At 45.4% G+C, this 18,221-nt stretch overlaps 1 protein-coding gene across 1 annotated transcript in view; it reads right to left on the bottom strand.

Annotated features, from left to right (window-relative positions):
* Positions 1–18,221, bottom strand: part of Pde8b (phosphodiesterase 8B) — a 199,082-nt gene that overhangs the window by 68,684 nt on the left and 112,177 nt on the right. Inside the window, exons 3-6 of the mRNA XM_032899014.1 lie at positions 15,243–15,433; positions 12,402–12,461; positions 9,777–9,834; positions 1,569–1,657 (exon numbers count right to left, since the gene is read on the bottom strand). Coding sequence (XP_032754905.1) covers positions 1,569–1,657; positions 9,777–9,834; positions 12,402–12,461; positions 15,243–15,433 — 398 coding nt within the window. The remainder of the gene's footprint in view (positions 1–1,568; positions 1,658–9,776; positions 9,835–12,401; positions 12,462–15,242; positions 15,434–18,221) is intronic.

Below are 18,221 nucleotides of genomic sequence, written 5' to 3'. Positions count from 1 at the left end.
TCAGACCGCAATGGAATCTGTCTTTTCTCTTTTTATTTATTGTAAGAGCGTCAAAAAAGCAAAGTACTAAGCTGTTTTACTCTCAATTAAAAGCAACAGAGGCTCCTAAGAAATACATATACTTAATGTACATTGTTAAAAAAGAACAAATTACCGAAGCAAAGAGAAGGTGGTACTTTTAGAAAATTTGGATAAAATAATCTGAAGCAAACATACAGATAAAAAGAAGCCAAGGGATTTAACTTATTTAAACACTCAAAATGTCTTCGGTGCTGTTCCTTAAGTCCTTGAACTATTAAAATCCCTCAATATTAGAATCTCCACTGGTTTGGCATATTTTACTTTTTAAAAATATTTATTATTACTTTGTAGTGGTGTGGTGTGTGTGTGTGTGTGTGTGTGTGTGTGTGTGTTACGTATACTCATGGGGTGACAAACATGAATGTCAGAGGACAACTTATTGGAGTCATTTGCTTCTGTCCTCATTGGGGGGGCCCAAGAGATTAAACTCAGCTTGGTGGCAATATCAACATTCTGAAAACAAACACACAAACAAAAGCCAAAAGCCACCACGTTCCCATCTAAGACAGTGACCACTTATATTTCCCATATCACTGTAATCACCTGAATCCACTACCCAGACTCGGGCAACCTGTGTCTATGGGTCTAGGCCAATCATTCTAGAGATGGGAGGAAATTAGCTTGCAAACTACTCTGTCATATTTGGCTATAAAGTGAGCAACAAAGATTAGAAGTATCATGATGGTAGGGAGATCCTCTCTTGGACTTTGTGTTGGGCATGAGGTATGACAGGGTACATCTTAGTTCACTAGAGAGAAAAGCCATGCGGGGACGTCCCTAAAGGATGCCAGGAAGCTCTTGGAAACAGATCTTTCCACAGGGCCAAAGGTATGAAGGAGCCTCCTGAAGCTCATGTTCTCTGGCCTGAAGAGGGCAGGTTGAAGAAATCGAGTTTAAGAGCAAGCCAGACCAGAGCCTGAGCTGAATTAGGCAGGTACTAGGACCCTGATATTCCAAGAGAGCCTTTAAGTTGAAGATGTTCCAGGGAGAGCCTCCCACAGGATGGAGAGCCAGTGAGATGTTATCTCTTAAAGCGCCACATATCCGCCAGGGGTCCTAAAACTATGCCATGCATATGGCGGCCACGAGCAGACGAAACTGCTACATAGCCCTCGTGACAGTTAATCTAATACATGTATCACCTCCCTCGAATATAATGACTCAAGTAGGAATTTATAAGGTTGGGAGTCAGAAGCTGAAAAGTAACTTTTAAAAGTCTTGCTCTCAATATGATTAAATGAAGATCGAGCGGGATTTCCCAAGTCATTTTAAAACGGCCACACGTAGTGAAGGGCTGTCAAAAAAGACAGGCTGCTGACCTATTTCATTACATCTGGGGACTCCAGCTAAGGCATGGCTGTTGGTGGTGGCCTAACAACCTCAAAATCCCAGACGTCAGTCACGGATCTGTGAACCTCAGCCTACTGACAGCGAAGACTTTCTAAAGAATCCTTAACCCGGTGCGCTTGTCTTATTTTGCTACGTACCGTAATTTGAACTGCGAGCGAACTTCCCCGTGTTCTATTTGAATCAGTTCATTATAGCAAGCAATTATGCTGCTGTTCTCCATAAATCTCTGAAAAGAAAGCAAGATAATGCATAAGACATCTCCAATTATTTCTTAGAGAGTCAAACAGAGAAACCTCACAGTTGCTCCTGCCCCACCCCCACCCCCCAGGTAGCTCATTATGCAAGACATCTTGCAAGTAGGAAGGGATGGCATAGAAAAACTGTCAAGGAGAGTGAGGCTCTTGTTCAAACCTCAGAGAAACAACAGAGCAGGTGAGGCACTCCACTCAACCTCGATGGGGGAGCCTTCATTATGGGGAGTCACAGCAAGGCAAACACGAGAGAGCACAGTGTGCCTCCCCAGCTGCGCTAATGACTGAACTGTTTTAGCTTTGTCCTGGAACAGTCACCTGAAACTCAATACGCAGCACGCTCATGCTGCAACGTACCGCTGACTCGTTTCTATGGGGGCGTGTTCTGCCTCCTCCTGAATCTTTCGCGTGCCTAATACAGAGTTCACTTGAAGCATCGGTGGGCTCCACAACAGAAGACAGACAATCAGGTGAAAAGCTAGGCATTTCTCTAAGAAAAAGACAGACATGTCCAGCAAACACATGAAGGACGCCCAACCTCACCAGACTAGGGAAGTACAAATCGGAAGCAATAATGCGACCTCATCACACACCCACTGGGATAAACACGATAAAAAAGAAAAAGTATTAGTAAAAATGTGCAGAATCAAAGTCCCGTGCCTCACTGGTGGGGACATGAGATGGCTTAGATGCTGGAGGAAACAGTGTATGTGTTATTCAAAAGTTAAAACCGTGGTATATAAGCCAAACAACTGAGAATGGATACCTCAAGCAAACACTGGTAGGATCCGGTCCATTCTAGCTTTATTTGCAAGGCTAAAAGGTGGAATGAAGAGATGACACAAGTTTTGGCGTGTGCATCCAATGCAACTTTATTCAGGCATAAGATAGAAATGAAATACTGATGTATGCTACAACATGAAGAACTCTGTGTATCTAAGCGAAAGACGATAGACCCCAAAGCCACATGCTACAAGCCTCCGTCTACGTGTACTATCTACACAGGTCTAATCCTTACAGACAGACTTCAGACTGACGCTCACTGGAGCTCAGGAAACAGGACTGGGACTGACTGCTTAGTGAGAGCTTGGGACCGAGGGCAAAGCTTTAGAACGAGAGGAGGGTAGGCATTGCAAAACATCGAGAATGTTCTAAATGCCACTGCATTGTTCACTTGAAAATGGTTTGTTCATCTTGATTAGGAAAAACAAAAGCTCTCACATATTGACAAGCCCTTAGTGGGTGAGCGAGTGCATAAGGCAAACCTATAGCCAGTCACAACCCAGTGAGTTATCAAAGAGCTGGAAAGGTGCACTTCATACTGAGCACAGACAGCAGGACCCAGTCAACAATCCCAAACAACTCATGTTTGCATGATTATTATTTTTTAAAAAAGGTTTTGCATAGGTGTTTTGCCTGCATCTATGTATGTGCACATTTGTGCAGTGCCCGCAGAGGCCAGGACAGGGTGTTAGATTTCCTAGAACTGGAATCACGGATGGTTGCGAGCCACCATGTAGGTGCTGAGAATTAAACTTGGCTCCTCTGGAAGAGCAGCCAGGGCTCTTAACTGCCGAGCCACCTCCCCGGTGCTTTCTTTACGTCTTTTAAATTGAGCATATTACCAGGTATAGGATATACAAGAAATCAAGCATCTCCCTCGTATGAACACGTGGATACTTTTATGAGAAATGAGGAAAACAGAAAAACGCAGCAAATAAAAAATGGTAAGGAAACAGATTTAAGGGCAATTTAAGACTGAAGAAAATGGTTTACATTTTAAATCATAGAGAAAATACGTACTTTGCAAAGCTTTCCAAGCTAGCTAGCACACCAGCAAGCAAGCAAGCAAACAAATTACCCAGTTTCACTAGTGCTTCTCAGCAGCTAGACACATGGAGGGGAGAGTGCCAGACCCAGGTCCCTTTACAGTTTTCTTTCAGCCAAGTCAGCCAGAGGGCAAAAACAATTCCTCTCTCACCTTCCATCTCAGTGTGTGAGTGTACACACACACACACAACACACACACACACACACCTCTGAAGCGGGTGGTCTCTCCCTGAGGAATACCTCTAAACTTTCCATAGGCCTCTTGTCCTTCAGGAGGAATGGGAGGGTCTAAGAAAAGAAAAAGCCACAAACCTGTGCAGAAGGGAAAGGCTCATGCTTTAGTCACAAAGCAAAGCTGATCAAGATTCCCAGCTGATTTATTTGAGCTAATTTTGTATCCAGCCACTTTGCTGAAGGTGTTTATCAGGTTCAGGAGTTCTCCAGTGGAACTTTCAGGGTCACTTAAGTATACTATCATATCATCTGCAAATAGTGATATTTTGACTTCTTCCTTTCCAATTTGCATCCCTTTGACCTCCTTTTGTTGTCTGATTGCTTTGGCTAGGACTTCAAGAACTATATTGAATAAGTAGGGAGAGAGTGGGCAGCCTTGTCTAGTGTCTGATTTTAGTGGGATTGCTTCAAGTTTCTCTCCATTTACTTTGATATTCGCTACTAGTTTGCTGTATAATGCTTTTACTATGTTTAAGTATGGGCCTTGAATTCCTGATCTTTCCAAGACTTTTATCATGAAGGGGTGTTGAATTTTGTCAAATGCTTTCTCAGCATCTAATGAGATGATCACATGGTTTTTTCTTTGTGTTCATTTATGTGGTGGATTAGAAGCCTTCTTCTACCCAAAGGATAAATGGGCTGAAAAGAAATTAGGAAAATGACACCCTTCACAATAGTAACAAATAATATAAAATACCTTGGTGTGACTCTAACCAAGCAAGTAAAAGATCTGTAGGACAAGAACATCAAGCCTCTGAAGAAAGAAATCAAAGATCTCAGAAAATAGAAAGGCATTCTCCCCTCCCATCAAAATTCCAACTCAATTTCTTCATAGAGTTATAAAGAGCAATTTGCAAATTCATTTAGAGTAACAAAAAACCCAGGATAGCAAAAACTATTCTAAACAATAAAAGAACTTCTGGGGGAATTGACATCCCTGACTTCAAGCAGTATGATAGAGCAATAGTCATAAAAACTGCATGGTATTGGTAAAGAGACAGGGAGGTATATCAATAGAATAGAATTGAAGACCCAGAAATGAACCCACACACCTATGGTCACTTAATCTTTGACAAAGAAGCTAAAACTATCTAGTGGAAAAAAGATGGCATTTTCAACAAATGGTGCTGGTTCAACTGGAGGTCAGCAGGTAGAAGAATGCAAATTGATCCTGAACAAAGCTCAAGTCCAAGTGGATCAAGGACTTCCACATAAAACCAGAAACACTAAATCTAAAAGAAGAGAAAGTAGGGAAAAGCTTTGAACACATGGGCACAGCGGAAATTTTCCTGAACGGTACACCAATGACTTATGCTATAAGAACAATAATTGAAAAATGGGACCTCATAAAATTGCAAAGCTTCTGTAAGGCAATGGACACTGTAATTAGGACAAAACAGCAACCAACAGATTGGAAAAAGATCTTTACCAATCCTACATTCGATAGAGGGCTAAGATCCAATACATACAAAGAACTCAAGAAGTTAGACTCCAGAGAACCAAATAACCCTATTAAAAATGGGGAACATTGCTAAACGAAGAATTCTCAACTGAGAAATGTCGAATGGCTGAGAAGCATCTAAAGAAATGTTCAATATCCTTAGTCATCAGGGAAACATAAATCAAAACCACCCTGAGATTCCACCTCACACCAGTCAGAATGGCTAAGATCAAAACCTCAGGTGACAACAGATGCTGGAGAGGATGTGAGAAAAGAGGAACACTCCTCCATTGCTGGGATTGCAAACCAGTACAACCACTCTGGAAATCAGTCTAGCAGTTCTCAGAAAATTGAACATAGTACTACATGAGGACCCAGCTATACCACTCTTGGGCATATACCCAAAAGATGCTCCAACATGTAACAAAGATACATGCTCCACTATGTTCGGAGTAGCCTTATTTTTAATAGCTAAAAGCTGGAAAGAACCAAGATGTCCTTCATGAGAGGCATGGATACAGCAAATGTGGTACATCTACACAACGGAGTACTATTCAGCTATTAAACACAATGACTTATGAATTCACAGACCATCCTGAGTGACCTAACTCAGTCACAAAAGAACACACATGGTGGGCATTCACTGATAAGTGGACATTAGGTAAAGAGCTTGGAATACCCACGATACAACTCACGGACCACATGAAGCTCAAGAGGAAGGAAGACCAAAGAGTGGGTCTTTCAGTTCTACTTAGAAGGCAGAACAAAATCAACAGAAGTAGAGGGTGGGAGGGACTTGGGAAGAAGAGAGGACAAGGAGGGGAAAAAGAGGGGCAGAATCAGGTGTGGGAGGAGATGGAGAGATATGCAGAGGGTCAGGAAATTGAGCAGAGTTGGGTAGCAATGAGGGAAGCGAAACTGGGGGTAGCAACCAGAAAGTCCTAGATGCGAGGAAAGCAAGAGCCTCCCAGGACCCCACGGGGATGACATTAGCTGAAATACCCCACAAAGGGGAGGAAGAGCCTGTCGAGACCATATCCAGAGGTGAGGCATGGCCTCCCCAGTGGAGGGATAGCACCACCCACCCATCTCCAAAATTTTAACCCAGAATTGCTCCTGTCTAAAGGAAATGCAGGGACAAAGTTTGGAGCAGAGACTGAGGAAAGGCCTTCCAGAGACTGCCCCACCTGGGGATCCATCCCACATGCAGTCACCATACCCAGACACTTGCTGATGCCAAGAAGTGCATGCTGACAGGAGCCTGATACAGATGTCTCCTGAGAGGCTCTGCCAGAGCAGGACCAATACATAGGTGGATGCTCACAGCCAACCATCAGACTGATCACAGGGACCCCAGTGGAGGAGTTTGGGAAAACACTTAAGGAACCGAAGGGGCTTTATCTGGCATTAATGGGAGGGAAGACCATTAGTCCTGTGAAGGCTCGATGCCCCCATGTAGAGGAATGCTAGAGCGGTGAGGTAGGAGTGAGTGGGTAGGTGGGGGAGCACCCTCATTGAAGCAAGGTAAGGGGAAATGGGATGGGGGGTTTGCAGTGGGGAGACCAGGAAAGGGGATAACATTTAAGATGGAAATAAATAAAATATCCAATTAAAAAGAAAAAAAAAGATTCACATCTGCCCATGTTTTTAGATGGGCGAAATCTGTCTCAGCCAATGACAGTTATCAGGGGTAGCAGACGAATTGCAGAAACGTGGGTTTAAATGATGCTGAGACGTTGGATTCTGACTCGGGGACACGCAGAACATCTGTAGGCTAACGATGTGGTGAACTGCTAACGTGAGCGGAGGGCTCTCACTAGAGGAAGATCACCCAGTCTACAGATTCTCCAAGCAACTTTTATCTGAAGGCACAGTTTTCCTGGGACACGGGAGCTCTTGGGAGAGTACCCTGTGACGTGATGTGGCTGGGAAGCTACCTCAGTCGTTGGACCCAAGGCAGAGTGTGGAGGGAACCTGCATCTGCACCTGTGCCTTTGTTATGAATGTACGAGCTATTCAGATTTTGGAGCCTGTTTCCTTCTCTGACCAAAAAAAAAAAAAAAAAAAAAAAAAAAGAAGAAGGAAATATCAAATCCTTCATATGGTAAGAGAAATTAAGCAAGTCACCTGGAACCGGGCCTGATAACTAATACATTGTAGCTCCCCGACTTCCCACTCCTAAGGAAGCCTCTGCAGGGAGAAGTGCGGCTCACAGCTGTTAGCCCAGCATGCTTTCCACACTGCCTCACACACAGGGCCCCATAAATACTTGTTGAGAGGAATAAGCATCATTTCGGGCTGAAAACAAAAAAGAGGCGTACGAAGGAGAACGCAGAGCACAGCAGCTGCACTGGGCGAGATGCTAACTTCCACAAAGCTCAGTGTGGGCTGCTCACTCGACAGCCGGCCATGTGTCCAGTGCGTCACTGTCCCCAGAGGGGATGGCTGGAGTATACTGGATGGCACAGTTTCTTCCCGGATCCACACTCAGGGATCACAGACTAATGTATTGGCTAGTAACACGGAGCCACGTTTCCAAAAGATGATTAAACACATCAGGAATGGGAAAAAACTTCATAGAAGGCAAGGCCAGCAGGTATATCTGAAGGTATTTGGACAGAGAGTCAACAACGAGTTATTTCTCCAAACAAGCAGGAGAATGTGCACAGAGATCCGCCCCAGCTGCTTTGAGGACATGCCGTGTTTTCCTGGGAGAAAAACTGGGCTGGGAGGGAGCTCTCTGACCAGTTGGTGAATGGCCTTGTTCAAGTCAGACCCAGCCCTCAAAATACCAGGAAATCCAAGACAGGAACTGACTTCCAGAGTCCCATTCACCATGGGTTCATTCACTGTGTATGACACGTTTGGATCTGGGCACAGGGGACATTCTGAAGTAGTACAGACAAGTAGAAAGAAAAAAAACGAACTTTTGTTTTCTTAAGAATATGTGTGTCTAAAAACTGGCAACCGTTCTCCTGTCACCAGTCTTCCTGTCAACAGCTGTGTGACCGCTGCCCTTCAGTAGAGAAGCTATCTTCTAGATGACACCAACCACAAATACTGTTGGAGGAAAGATCACCGAACAATTCTAAGGCCACTGCAGAGACCAATGGACACCCTAACTAATAGAGCCAACCAGCGCGGTGGCAAGGTCATCCTTCAATCATATAACCAAGGTAACCAGGGAAACTAATTTTCCGGTGTTCTCAGAGTCCCAACTCACACTTGAAAAGGTCAGTGTGAGAAGGAGGTAGAGTGTGGTCCACACAGAGGATCAATAAAAACCTGTGGATAATTTCAGAGTTATTTCTCAGAAAAAATGTATGGTGTTTTTTTTTGTTTTGTTTTGTTTTTTAAATGGCGTCACGTGGCTTCATTGCCAGTTGCCCTCTTGGCAGGTCTACATTTTCAAACTCAGAAGTGTTCTCTTACGTACGTATCCACATTCAACCACTGCACGGAAGGCAAGGTTTCAGCATCAATGCCAAAGAGAGATGACAGACACAGAGGAAAGGGTGCAGGGTGCCTCGGAATGTGGCCCACTTCTGTGACACATTCTGAATCAATGCAGCCTTCCATCTCCCACAGGGCTTTGCTTCTGGGCTGCGGCATGGCAGAGCGCGGGGAGACCGCTTCACAAAGCAAGCTCCTGCTTCACCACGGTCTGCTACCATGGTGGGTTTTCATTTCAAATCCAGAACAGCAGCCAAGAACTCACAGGATCATCCACCTTGAGTTTAGGCTACCAGTGAGATCTACAGAGATCAACTTTGGGTTGCTACCCTATTTTTAGCCTAAAGTAAAGCATTGTTTAAAAACAGAAATAAATGTTTGTCATAACATTGTGAAGGGAAGGGCTCCACTAATTTTCTATACGACTGTGTCTGATATTCACGCTTCGTTTTCCACTCCACTTCACTTAGAATTATTTCCATTGTTTTCTTTACATTGGCCCACACACAGCTTTGCTTTGCGATCCAAATCCTTTCCTTATAATCTTAGTTATTTGTCTGTATCTCTTTGCTTAGAATAAGCAGTCCCAACCTTTAAGTTGATATCAATGCTTTTCAGATAGTTATCCTTCAAATTAGAGACTTTTCCTCTCTTTTTTCGGGTGCTAAACGGCAGTTCACAAGCTGTGGTCGCCAGCAGGAGCCTGCCTCTAGTTTAAAATCTCTGGCAGGGTGGTGAGCACAGATCCCAAGTGGCGACTTGGTACGTCACCTTTAAAGGACCACACACATAGTGGGTCTAAGTGGGGAGGTGCCTCTATACGGGGCTACTCTGAGACCGTTGGGTTAGGATCTGATGTAAGAAGTGCCTTATTGTCTCAGTGCGTTGGCTCCACGATTGTGCGTCAGCTGGAATTAAGATGATAAAAGGCGAGTAGTTCACTAGCACTGGCTCAATGGTACTCCATTCCATGCCCAGTTGCTTCTATTCCCTGGTTCAGAGTTCTGGGGCCTGTTTCCAGTAATAACTATCATGGGTGCATGCTGGGCTGTCATGGGAGAGTCCGGCTGTGTGCTTGGCTGTTATGGGAGAGCCAGGGAGGCTAGAGAGAGGCATTCCGGTCCCCTTGTACCTACCCGGTTGAAGCCTGCATGGAGAAGGGGAAGAACCGAGGCCTCTTCATGGTCATCAGATCTGCAGCAAAGCAGAAAATGTGGTCACTCAGCGGATACAAACCAGGATTCCTCACACTGAAACATGGAGAGAGAGCAATGAGCGCCGTCGGCGGTCACTCCTGAGATGCTTCCTGAACAGCGGTCGTCCAAGGAGCACCTGCCTCCAAGGACACAGAATCCACATCTGTTTCCCAGATGCCAGCAGAACACGCACGGCAAACAGAGCAACAGCAGTGTGGTCGGTGTCCCCAGCGCAGGAGTGAAATGCTCTACCTCTGTCTTGCCCTGTGGAGTTGGAGCAGATCTAAGAGGGCAGCCCCCGTTAAAGGATGTGTCACCTATGCTGCTTATCACCAGGCTTCTGTCCCTAACCCAACTGGATGTACAACTCCTACTCCAAGGCCTATTTGGGCCCAACTCTCAAGGTGCCATACACACCTGACATGACAGTCTGTGGGAGCCTACAACCCAGTAGCCAAGAAGAGTCAGAAGCACAGAAGGGAGGGAAACGAAAACTGATACTGTTGCCTGCTTCCGGATACAGTTTTCTACATCGAGCCTGGAGCTACATGAGTTACAAAGGCAGACAGAACCAGCATGTCATGACGATGCCTGATACCTCAGCTGTCACCATCAAGAAACTGAAAGAGGGTCCCTGAGACAGCCAGAATTTTGCATAGGGTATAACCCAGAAAGTCAGGGGAGTCACATAGAAGAGGGATTGGGTGGAAACGGCACTAGAAAACAGAAGGCCCCGTTTGTCCAAGGCTTCCTGCTCCCAGAGAAATTGTTTCCCTTACTTTCTGGTTTCCCTCAGTAAAAGAAGGTTCTGCCTTCTGTGAATGACACATCAGGAGAGGCATTACAAAAATTCCAATGTAATATTATTCTATTTCCTAAACTAGGTGGCAAAGATAAGAGGTCGCTTAACTTCACTCGCCAATGTGAGAAGAAATATATATATATATATATATATATATATATATATATATATATATATATATATATATATACCAGAAAAACCACAACATGCCATACAAAACCACTCCTAGTGAAGGACTCATAAACACCTCGGACATGTGAAAAGGACCGAAGGCATTTTGGGGCCCCTGGAACAAGCCGTGGGAAGGGCTCTGTGGTGTGGCATCTCCAAGATGTCATGTCTAGGGCTGAATGATCCTGCTCAGATCTCTGAAGAAAAGTGGAGCAAAAGGCTCCTTTGTTCCTCCCTCAGTCTTTCTGGGATTAATCTCCCACCAGGACCGCAGTAGAAGGCACTCTGGGGACAGCTTCACACCACAACCCAAGGAAGGCATCGAGGGATGAGCCTCACAGTACAGTATTTCAACAGGAGGCTCTGATTGGCCCCTGCGGCCATGGCTTCCTCCTGTGCCAGAGGAGCCTACAGGTCATATATCTCCCTGGGCCAGCCTGCCCATGAAGACCCTACACCTTGTCAGAGCTATTAGCCTGTCCGCTCCTTGGTGGCAAAAATCCGTGCCAAACGCCTTAATAAAGCCAAGTCCAACAGGCCATGGATCCTAATTAAGGTCTCAGTCTCTCTGAAGCTCATGACAGACATTAATTGACTACAACAAATTTTGCCACTGGCAAGGGTTCTAACTACTGTAGCACATGAAAGCTACTTATTTCTCTCAGCCAGTCCTTTCATTTTAAGTGTGGAACATTCCAGACTCTAAACCCAGCAGAGTTTCTCATTTTAGGGTGTCACTGTAATGATAGCTGGGCCAATCTTCTTTGCAGTTCAAAACCAACCTAAGCTATGCCCCGTTGTTAGTCACATGACAGTTCTCCTCAGAGCCACAGCCTATGGCCTGCTGTTAGCCACTGGACAGTTCTCCTCAGAGCCACAGCCTATGGCCTGCTGTTAGCCACTGGACAGTTCTCCTCAGAGCCACAGCCTATGGCCTGCTGTTAGCCACTGGACAGTTCTCCTCAGAGCCACAGCCTACGGCCTGCTGTTAGCCACTGGACAGTTCTCCTCAGAGCCACACTCCTTTTCTTGCAGTGGGTTTAGCATCTCTGCACTCTCACACGACATTCTGAAGTGAAAACTCAAACCCTTCTGTTTTCCTCAGAGAGGAAAGACAAACCAGAGCATCCAGAGCCCTCAGCTTTTCTACTCATTTTTGGCATGTCATGGTGATGAGTAAACCTGTTTTCCCCCCATGAAGTGTGAGAAAACGTGCTAACAGCAATTATGTAAGAAAGGAAGAAAAAAAAAAAAACCTCAGTATTTCTGGAAACTTGAAAACAAAGCCCTGGAAGCAAGTTCTAGAAGTGGCCGTCACGGAGCTGGTTCAAGCATTAGGCTACATCGTGTGCCTCACATGGAACAGTAATGCTAGGACGGGGCTGCTGCTGAGGTGAGGATGTTGCTGGGGTAGGGGCACTGCTGCAGTGGGGGTGCTGGGATGAGGTCTACTGTGGTAGGGGTGCTGCTGGGGTATAGATGCTGCTGGGCAGGAATGCTGTTGGGGTGGGGGTGCTGCTGGAGTTGGGGTGCTCTGGGTGAGAGTACTTGGGGGAGGGGTACTGCTATGGTGAGGTAGGGGGTGCACTTACGCTTGTGAAACCACAGCCAGGATCACTGTGTGCTCAGAGGGATTCGTGGCCCGGATTGACCTGTAAAAAGAAGCTTCGAGTCAGAGCACTGACCTGCGCTTTGTTACACTGAACTATTCTGGAAACTTCTCAGCCTCGATAGTGGCACCAAATCAAATCATCCTTTAAGGAAAAGAAAAACACTCAGAACACACGTGAGACAGCAGAGAAAGATGACCCTATGGATCAGGAAAATATCTTTAATCTATTTATTCGTTTGTTTGTAATTGTTTTAACTCCCGGGCGATTCTCCAAAAGGTCAGGCTCGTCAGTTTTCTACTTCAAAAACTGGCAAATTCCATTTAAGTCTCTGATGGAAAAAGTTTTCCGACTCTCTTTTTAAAAGTATGTCAGCCCTACAGCCCTTTAGTGGTCAGACTGGACCTGGGCAGCTAACGAGGTTGGATTACCTTCCTCTCAGGACAGTAGATCATACAGAAAGCTTAGCTGACAGTAAAAGAGTACTTGCTGGCAGACAGACAGACAGACAGACAAGAGTTATTCTGTGCTAAAGATCATTCAGAGAGGGCGCTCCCCTAGTTCTCCTGTCAAGGGTGCTTATGTGCTTTAAAAGACCTGGGCATGAGCTGGGCTTGAGAAAGATTAAATAGTAACTGTGAATCCAATTTGCCGAGCTAGGGCCCCTGTAGGAGTTCAAGGTTTGTGAACCTTACAAGGTGTGCAGTGTCACCTAAATCTGACTCTAGCGTCCTCTGGCCAGGGCTTCATGAATTGGCTAAGCTTTTGATAAAGAGCCATCTTCTGGAACCCGCATGGGGGACAGCACTGACTGCATTAGCCATGGAGGACAGCACTGACCGCATCAGCTGATACGCATGGTCGCGCCTTCTGCTTCTCTGAGGATCTTTCTAAGACGACCCATTCATCACCATGAGCAGCAAGGCTAGACCAGTCCTGCTGCAACAGTGACCCTTATCACTTCTTGTTCCCATCCAACATCCCACACAGCAGGTTCCAGAAGACTCGGTTTACATTTAGGAGCCCACTGTATAGACACTCGGGGAAGTAGCTGTTCTGATCCTATGAAAAACTTACAGTGTCTGAGGGGTATTCTCCGAGCTCCAGGGAGAGGCTATACTTTCCACCCAGTGATGTGTCACGGGCATGCTCCTAGGTCATCTATGAGCCTGAACTTAGACAAGAGGCTAACTTATATACTGAACCTACAGAGCAGGGGCACAGTCTCTTGGCGTTCTTTGGGACTGATGCCTGTCTCTCTGGTTGCTTCCTGCTCTCCAGAGGAATTTGTGGTAAGAGGGACTTGGACTTATTCCTGGTGAGAGGACTTGGGGGACATCTGGAGGTATGTAGGTCTGGGGTTGGTGTGAAAAAGGAAGGAAGGTTCAGTCTAGCTAAAATATCTGGGACCTAGGCCGGCAGATGACAGAAAGGAATTCACATCTATCGGAGCATGTCCCCACTCATTTCTGGGCAGAATACTGCTGTCTGTCAATCGTTTAGGAATCTGACCACCCTCAACAGAACCAGTAACTGTCTGCAGACACACAGACACAACGTCCTTCTGAAACACAGACTGCCCGTTGCTTTTCTGGTCAGCTATAACATAGGAACAGACACCGTGTCTCTATATCTAAGGAAAAAGGTAAAAACTGTCTAACCTAGGCCCTTGGGAACATGTCTTGAGTAATTTCACACCCGCACAAGAGCAGGAGTGTGTGATTACAGAGCTACACACAAGAAGAGCAAGAGAGAACCAGGACCCAATGCTACCCTGAAAATCATTCAGAAAGAAGGTATATTTTGTTCTTTGAGACAGTGTCTGGCTGTGTAGCCCAGGCTGGCCTTCAAATCATAGCAATTGTCCTCTCTCAGTCTCCCACGTGCTAGCATAATAGATGTGTTTCACTATAGCTGGTTGGAAAGAAACTATTTCTTAAAAGTAAACACACAACACACACACACACACACACACACACAGGTATTACTAAGTAGGAAAAGATATCTATGGAGAAAGGCAAGATTTGAGACCATTTAAACACTTAAACACTGGCTAATTAACAAAAAATTCTTTGGGAAAATGCAAGTCATCAAAAAATAGCAAGGCAATGTGCCTGTGATTAAATTTTTTTAAAATCCATTAATATTTTTATATACCAAAAAAGCTTTAAGAATAAATTTCTCTACTTATTTACTAATATTCAATAAAAGTCCAGCCCCGTATGTAATGTTCTCACATTAATTACTGAACCCTCCCTGGCTAACTTACAAGCATTCCACTTTAGCTGAATGGCTTAGTTCATGTTGAGTGAATTATTAAGACTGTGCATTTATTTCTGAACAGACAGGTGCCTGCCTCCCAAAGTGTGAGCATTTCTACAAATGAGCAGGGGCACGGGCCCCCAGGAACACTCTGGTGCTGACGTGGCTGCCTTCTTCCCTCTGGGAAGCCTGCAACGGTATCTCTCCATCTGTGTCATGTATGGAAAATTTTGTTTCACACATTTCTGATGTTCATTTTGGGACAGAATAATGAAGTTTAAAATATCTACTTTAAATCTAAACTACGTGTAATAAAAACTGTGTGAATTTTAATGACTCTTTTATGAGCAATACTCCGGAGGGGCGGGGTGACCGTCTCCAAGTTTGAGGATGAGTCCAGCTGACACCTTTAAACTCAGTGCAGTTCAAACGTGCAGAAATAGGAAGGCGGGACGCCTCTGTAGGAAGGGGCTGCAGTTCAGGGTCAGTGCTAGGGACCGAAGCTGTCTACAGGAATGAATTTAGAGCAGACGGGGGTGGGGGGTTGGGGGAGGAAGGTACCTGCACACGGCTTCTGCATCAAAGTTACGGGTCTGCCTGTGATCGATCACTATAATCTCATGATGCTTATCCAGAAAGCATTCGAGGGCCGACTCTGGAGTTCGAGCAATGTTGCATCTGTAGCCAGCTCTGTCACAAGCCCACCAGAAGCCGTCACTCTGGCTATCTTCTTTTGCAAAGATCAGCAGGACCTGAAACAGAGAGTAGAGCCCTTGAACTGAAACCCGCACCCTCGGAACCACCTTGGAAACAAGTCCTGGGTACACTGGCTAAACACAGGACTCCCGATGAGAGCTGTCAGGTGCAAGTCCAGCTCCTCCAATAATCCCTGGGATCTCCAAACAAGCTACCCCATCTTCCTGGCCTGGCTGGGGTCTACTTGGGGGCGGGAGGGACAGAGTGAGATGCAGGTAGGTACTCCATCGTTCTAGTCAGGCTCGGGTGTTGCTGGCTGTGGCTGGAGGTTCTCTTCAGTTAGACCTATTTTTAGGTGGGGGAAGCAGCAAAATCCCTGCCAGGGTAACTAACGTGGGTTACGCAGGTTACATGATGATTCTCGAGTATACGCATCTGGTTCAGTGCAAACAACATTTGCTTCCAAGTCCCCGGAGGCTCTCTGCACTCAGCACTAGAACAGCTGTAAAGACACAGAAACTTCAGAGAACTGACAACAATCCGAGAGATTAATTTAAACATCCACGCTCTTGCCAGCATGGGAAAAGGCTGAACGTGAACTGTGGCGCTGGCACGCAGCTGAACGGAGGACGATCTGCTTCATTGCGTGATTGTTCTCAGCCTTCCTGGGCCTAGGAACCCAGAGTCTCTGGGAGTGGGGACGCTAGGGGAGTCTCATCATCGCTGGAACCTACTGAGGGTCTAACTTGTGCACTGGCCAGTCCTGTTTTCCACCATGTTCCCGTGCCCAGCAGAAAGCTGGTGCTTACGAGCTGCCCAGTAAAAACTTGAGGGTTGAGACGGTGACTACTTCTAGGGTTTTATAAGAAATATAAGAAGACTATTTCTATTTTGTTCTTGAGAGAGAGGGTGTTGCTATCAGGCTCCAGCCAGCCTTGTATTCACAGCCCTTGAGCCTGCCAAGTAACTGGGATTGCAGGCAGGCACCACTGTAAAAGGCTTTATTATTCTCATAGTAGGAGTGAGACATCCCCCAGCAATATGGCGCCATGCGAAAACATCGTAATCAAAGACTTTGCTAAGGCATGTCATACTCTCCAGCATTCAATTCTGGTTTAAATAATTAGGGGTAGAACAGTGGTCTCTCTGCGTGAAAGGGCTTTCAAAGCAATACCCAAAATGATGGTAAAACGCCCAAAATGTTTTTTGTTATAATCAGAACGGAAACAAGCCAAAGTGCCCAACAGCTACCGTTGGGTTTTAAAAATGTCTCATTACTCGAACATTCGAAACCCACAGGGAAGCAATGAAACCCACAGGAATACAATGAATTTCACTCACCCATCAATCACTTTCGGCAACAGTCAACTACTAGCCAACATGGGTTTGCTGTATCCCAGTGATTCTCAGCCTCCCTAACGCTGTGACCCCTTAATACAGTTCCTTATGTTGTGGTGGTTCCCAACCGTAAAATAATTTCATTGCTACTTCATAACTGTAATTTGTTACTGCTATGAATAGTAATGAAAAAAGTCTGATATGCAAGGCCTGGGGGGGGGGTCATTGTATCTGTGTGTGTTTGGCAAATCCAGTTAACATACCCAATCCAAACACATCTGTTAAACAGAAAGAGTCATTCGCACAAGTACAAAACTACATTTCTATTTGATACCTAACCCTCCCCTACCAATCCCTGAACATCAGTAATGTGCAGCTATACACGTCAATCATCTTACGTGCCCAATCGTTTCTCAAATACCATGCTTCCAGAAGCAGAATAATATCTTTTTTCAGCATAATTTTAACATTTTTTTTCAGCCCATGTTTCAAACCATCTGCCGGAAAACATGGGCCAGCTCTATTTTCTCATTCGAGCCAGGGTCTATCACTCTTCAGTCTGGGATGCTCCTAGGTCCCTAGGTCCTGCTAGAAAGGGGCAGGAGGTGGTTCTCCTGAGAGAAGTGAAGGGTACCTCCTTGTGGGCTATAATAGAAAGCCTTCAGACCAACGTGTTGCTACAGCAAAGATAGCAAGAATATCAGGTAGAAGCTTGCTTGTGTAAAAGTCATTACCACACATAAAACTCAAGAAGAAGGATGACTGAAGTGTGGATGCTTCACTCCTTCTTAAAGGGGGGAACAAAAATATTCATAGGAGGGGATATGGAGACAAAGTTTGGAGCAGAGACTGAAGGGATGGCCATTCAGAGCCTGCCCTACCTGGGGATCCAGCCCATATACACACAGCCACCAAACTCAGACAATATTGCTGATGCCAAGAAGTGCATGCTGACAGGAGCCTGATATAGCTGTCTCCTGAGAGGCTCTGCCAGAGCCTGACAAATACGGAGGCAAATGATCACAGCCAACCATTGAACTGAGAATGAGGTCCCCATTGGAGGAGTTAGAGAAAGCATTGAAGGAGCTAAAGGGGTTTGCAACCCCATAAGAACAACAATGCCAACCAACCAGAGCTCCCAGGGACTAAACCACTACCCAAAGAGTACACATGGACAGACCCATGGCTCCAGCTGCATATGTAGCAGAGGATGGCCTTGTTGGGCACCAATGGGAGGAGAAGTCCTTGCTCCTCCCTTCTTCAGGCTCTGCTACAGGTCCCAAACAAACCCATTCACTTCATGACTTTTTACATAAGACTGCAATGCCTCAGTTTAAAAAAAATAGCAAGAGGAATCATTCTGCATTTTTTTCCTGAACACTTACGATATGCTTGATAATTAAAAAGCTCATTTAGTGTTATGTTGTTGGGCAAAATATAAACCCCTTGTTTGTCATGGCAAGTAACAAATAATGGGCAATATACACACTGAGGGACACCTGGAAG

This window comes from Rattus rattus, chromosome 3, assembly GCF_011064425.1.
Source record: "Rattus rattus isolate New Zealand chromosome 3, Rrattus_CSIRO_v1, whole genome shotgun sequence".
NCBI lineage: Eukaryota > Metazoa > Chordata > Mammalia > Rodentia > Muridae > Rattus > Rattus rattus.
This window is presented reverse-complemented; position numbering and strand designations above follow the sequence as displayed.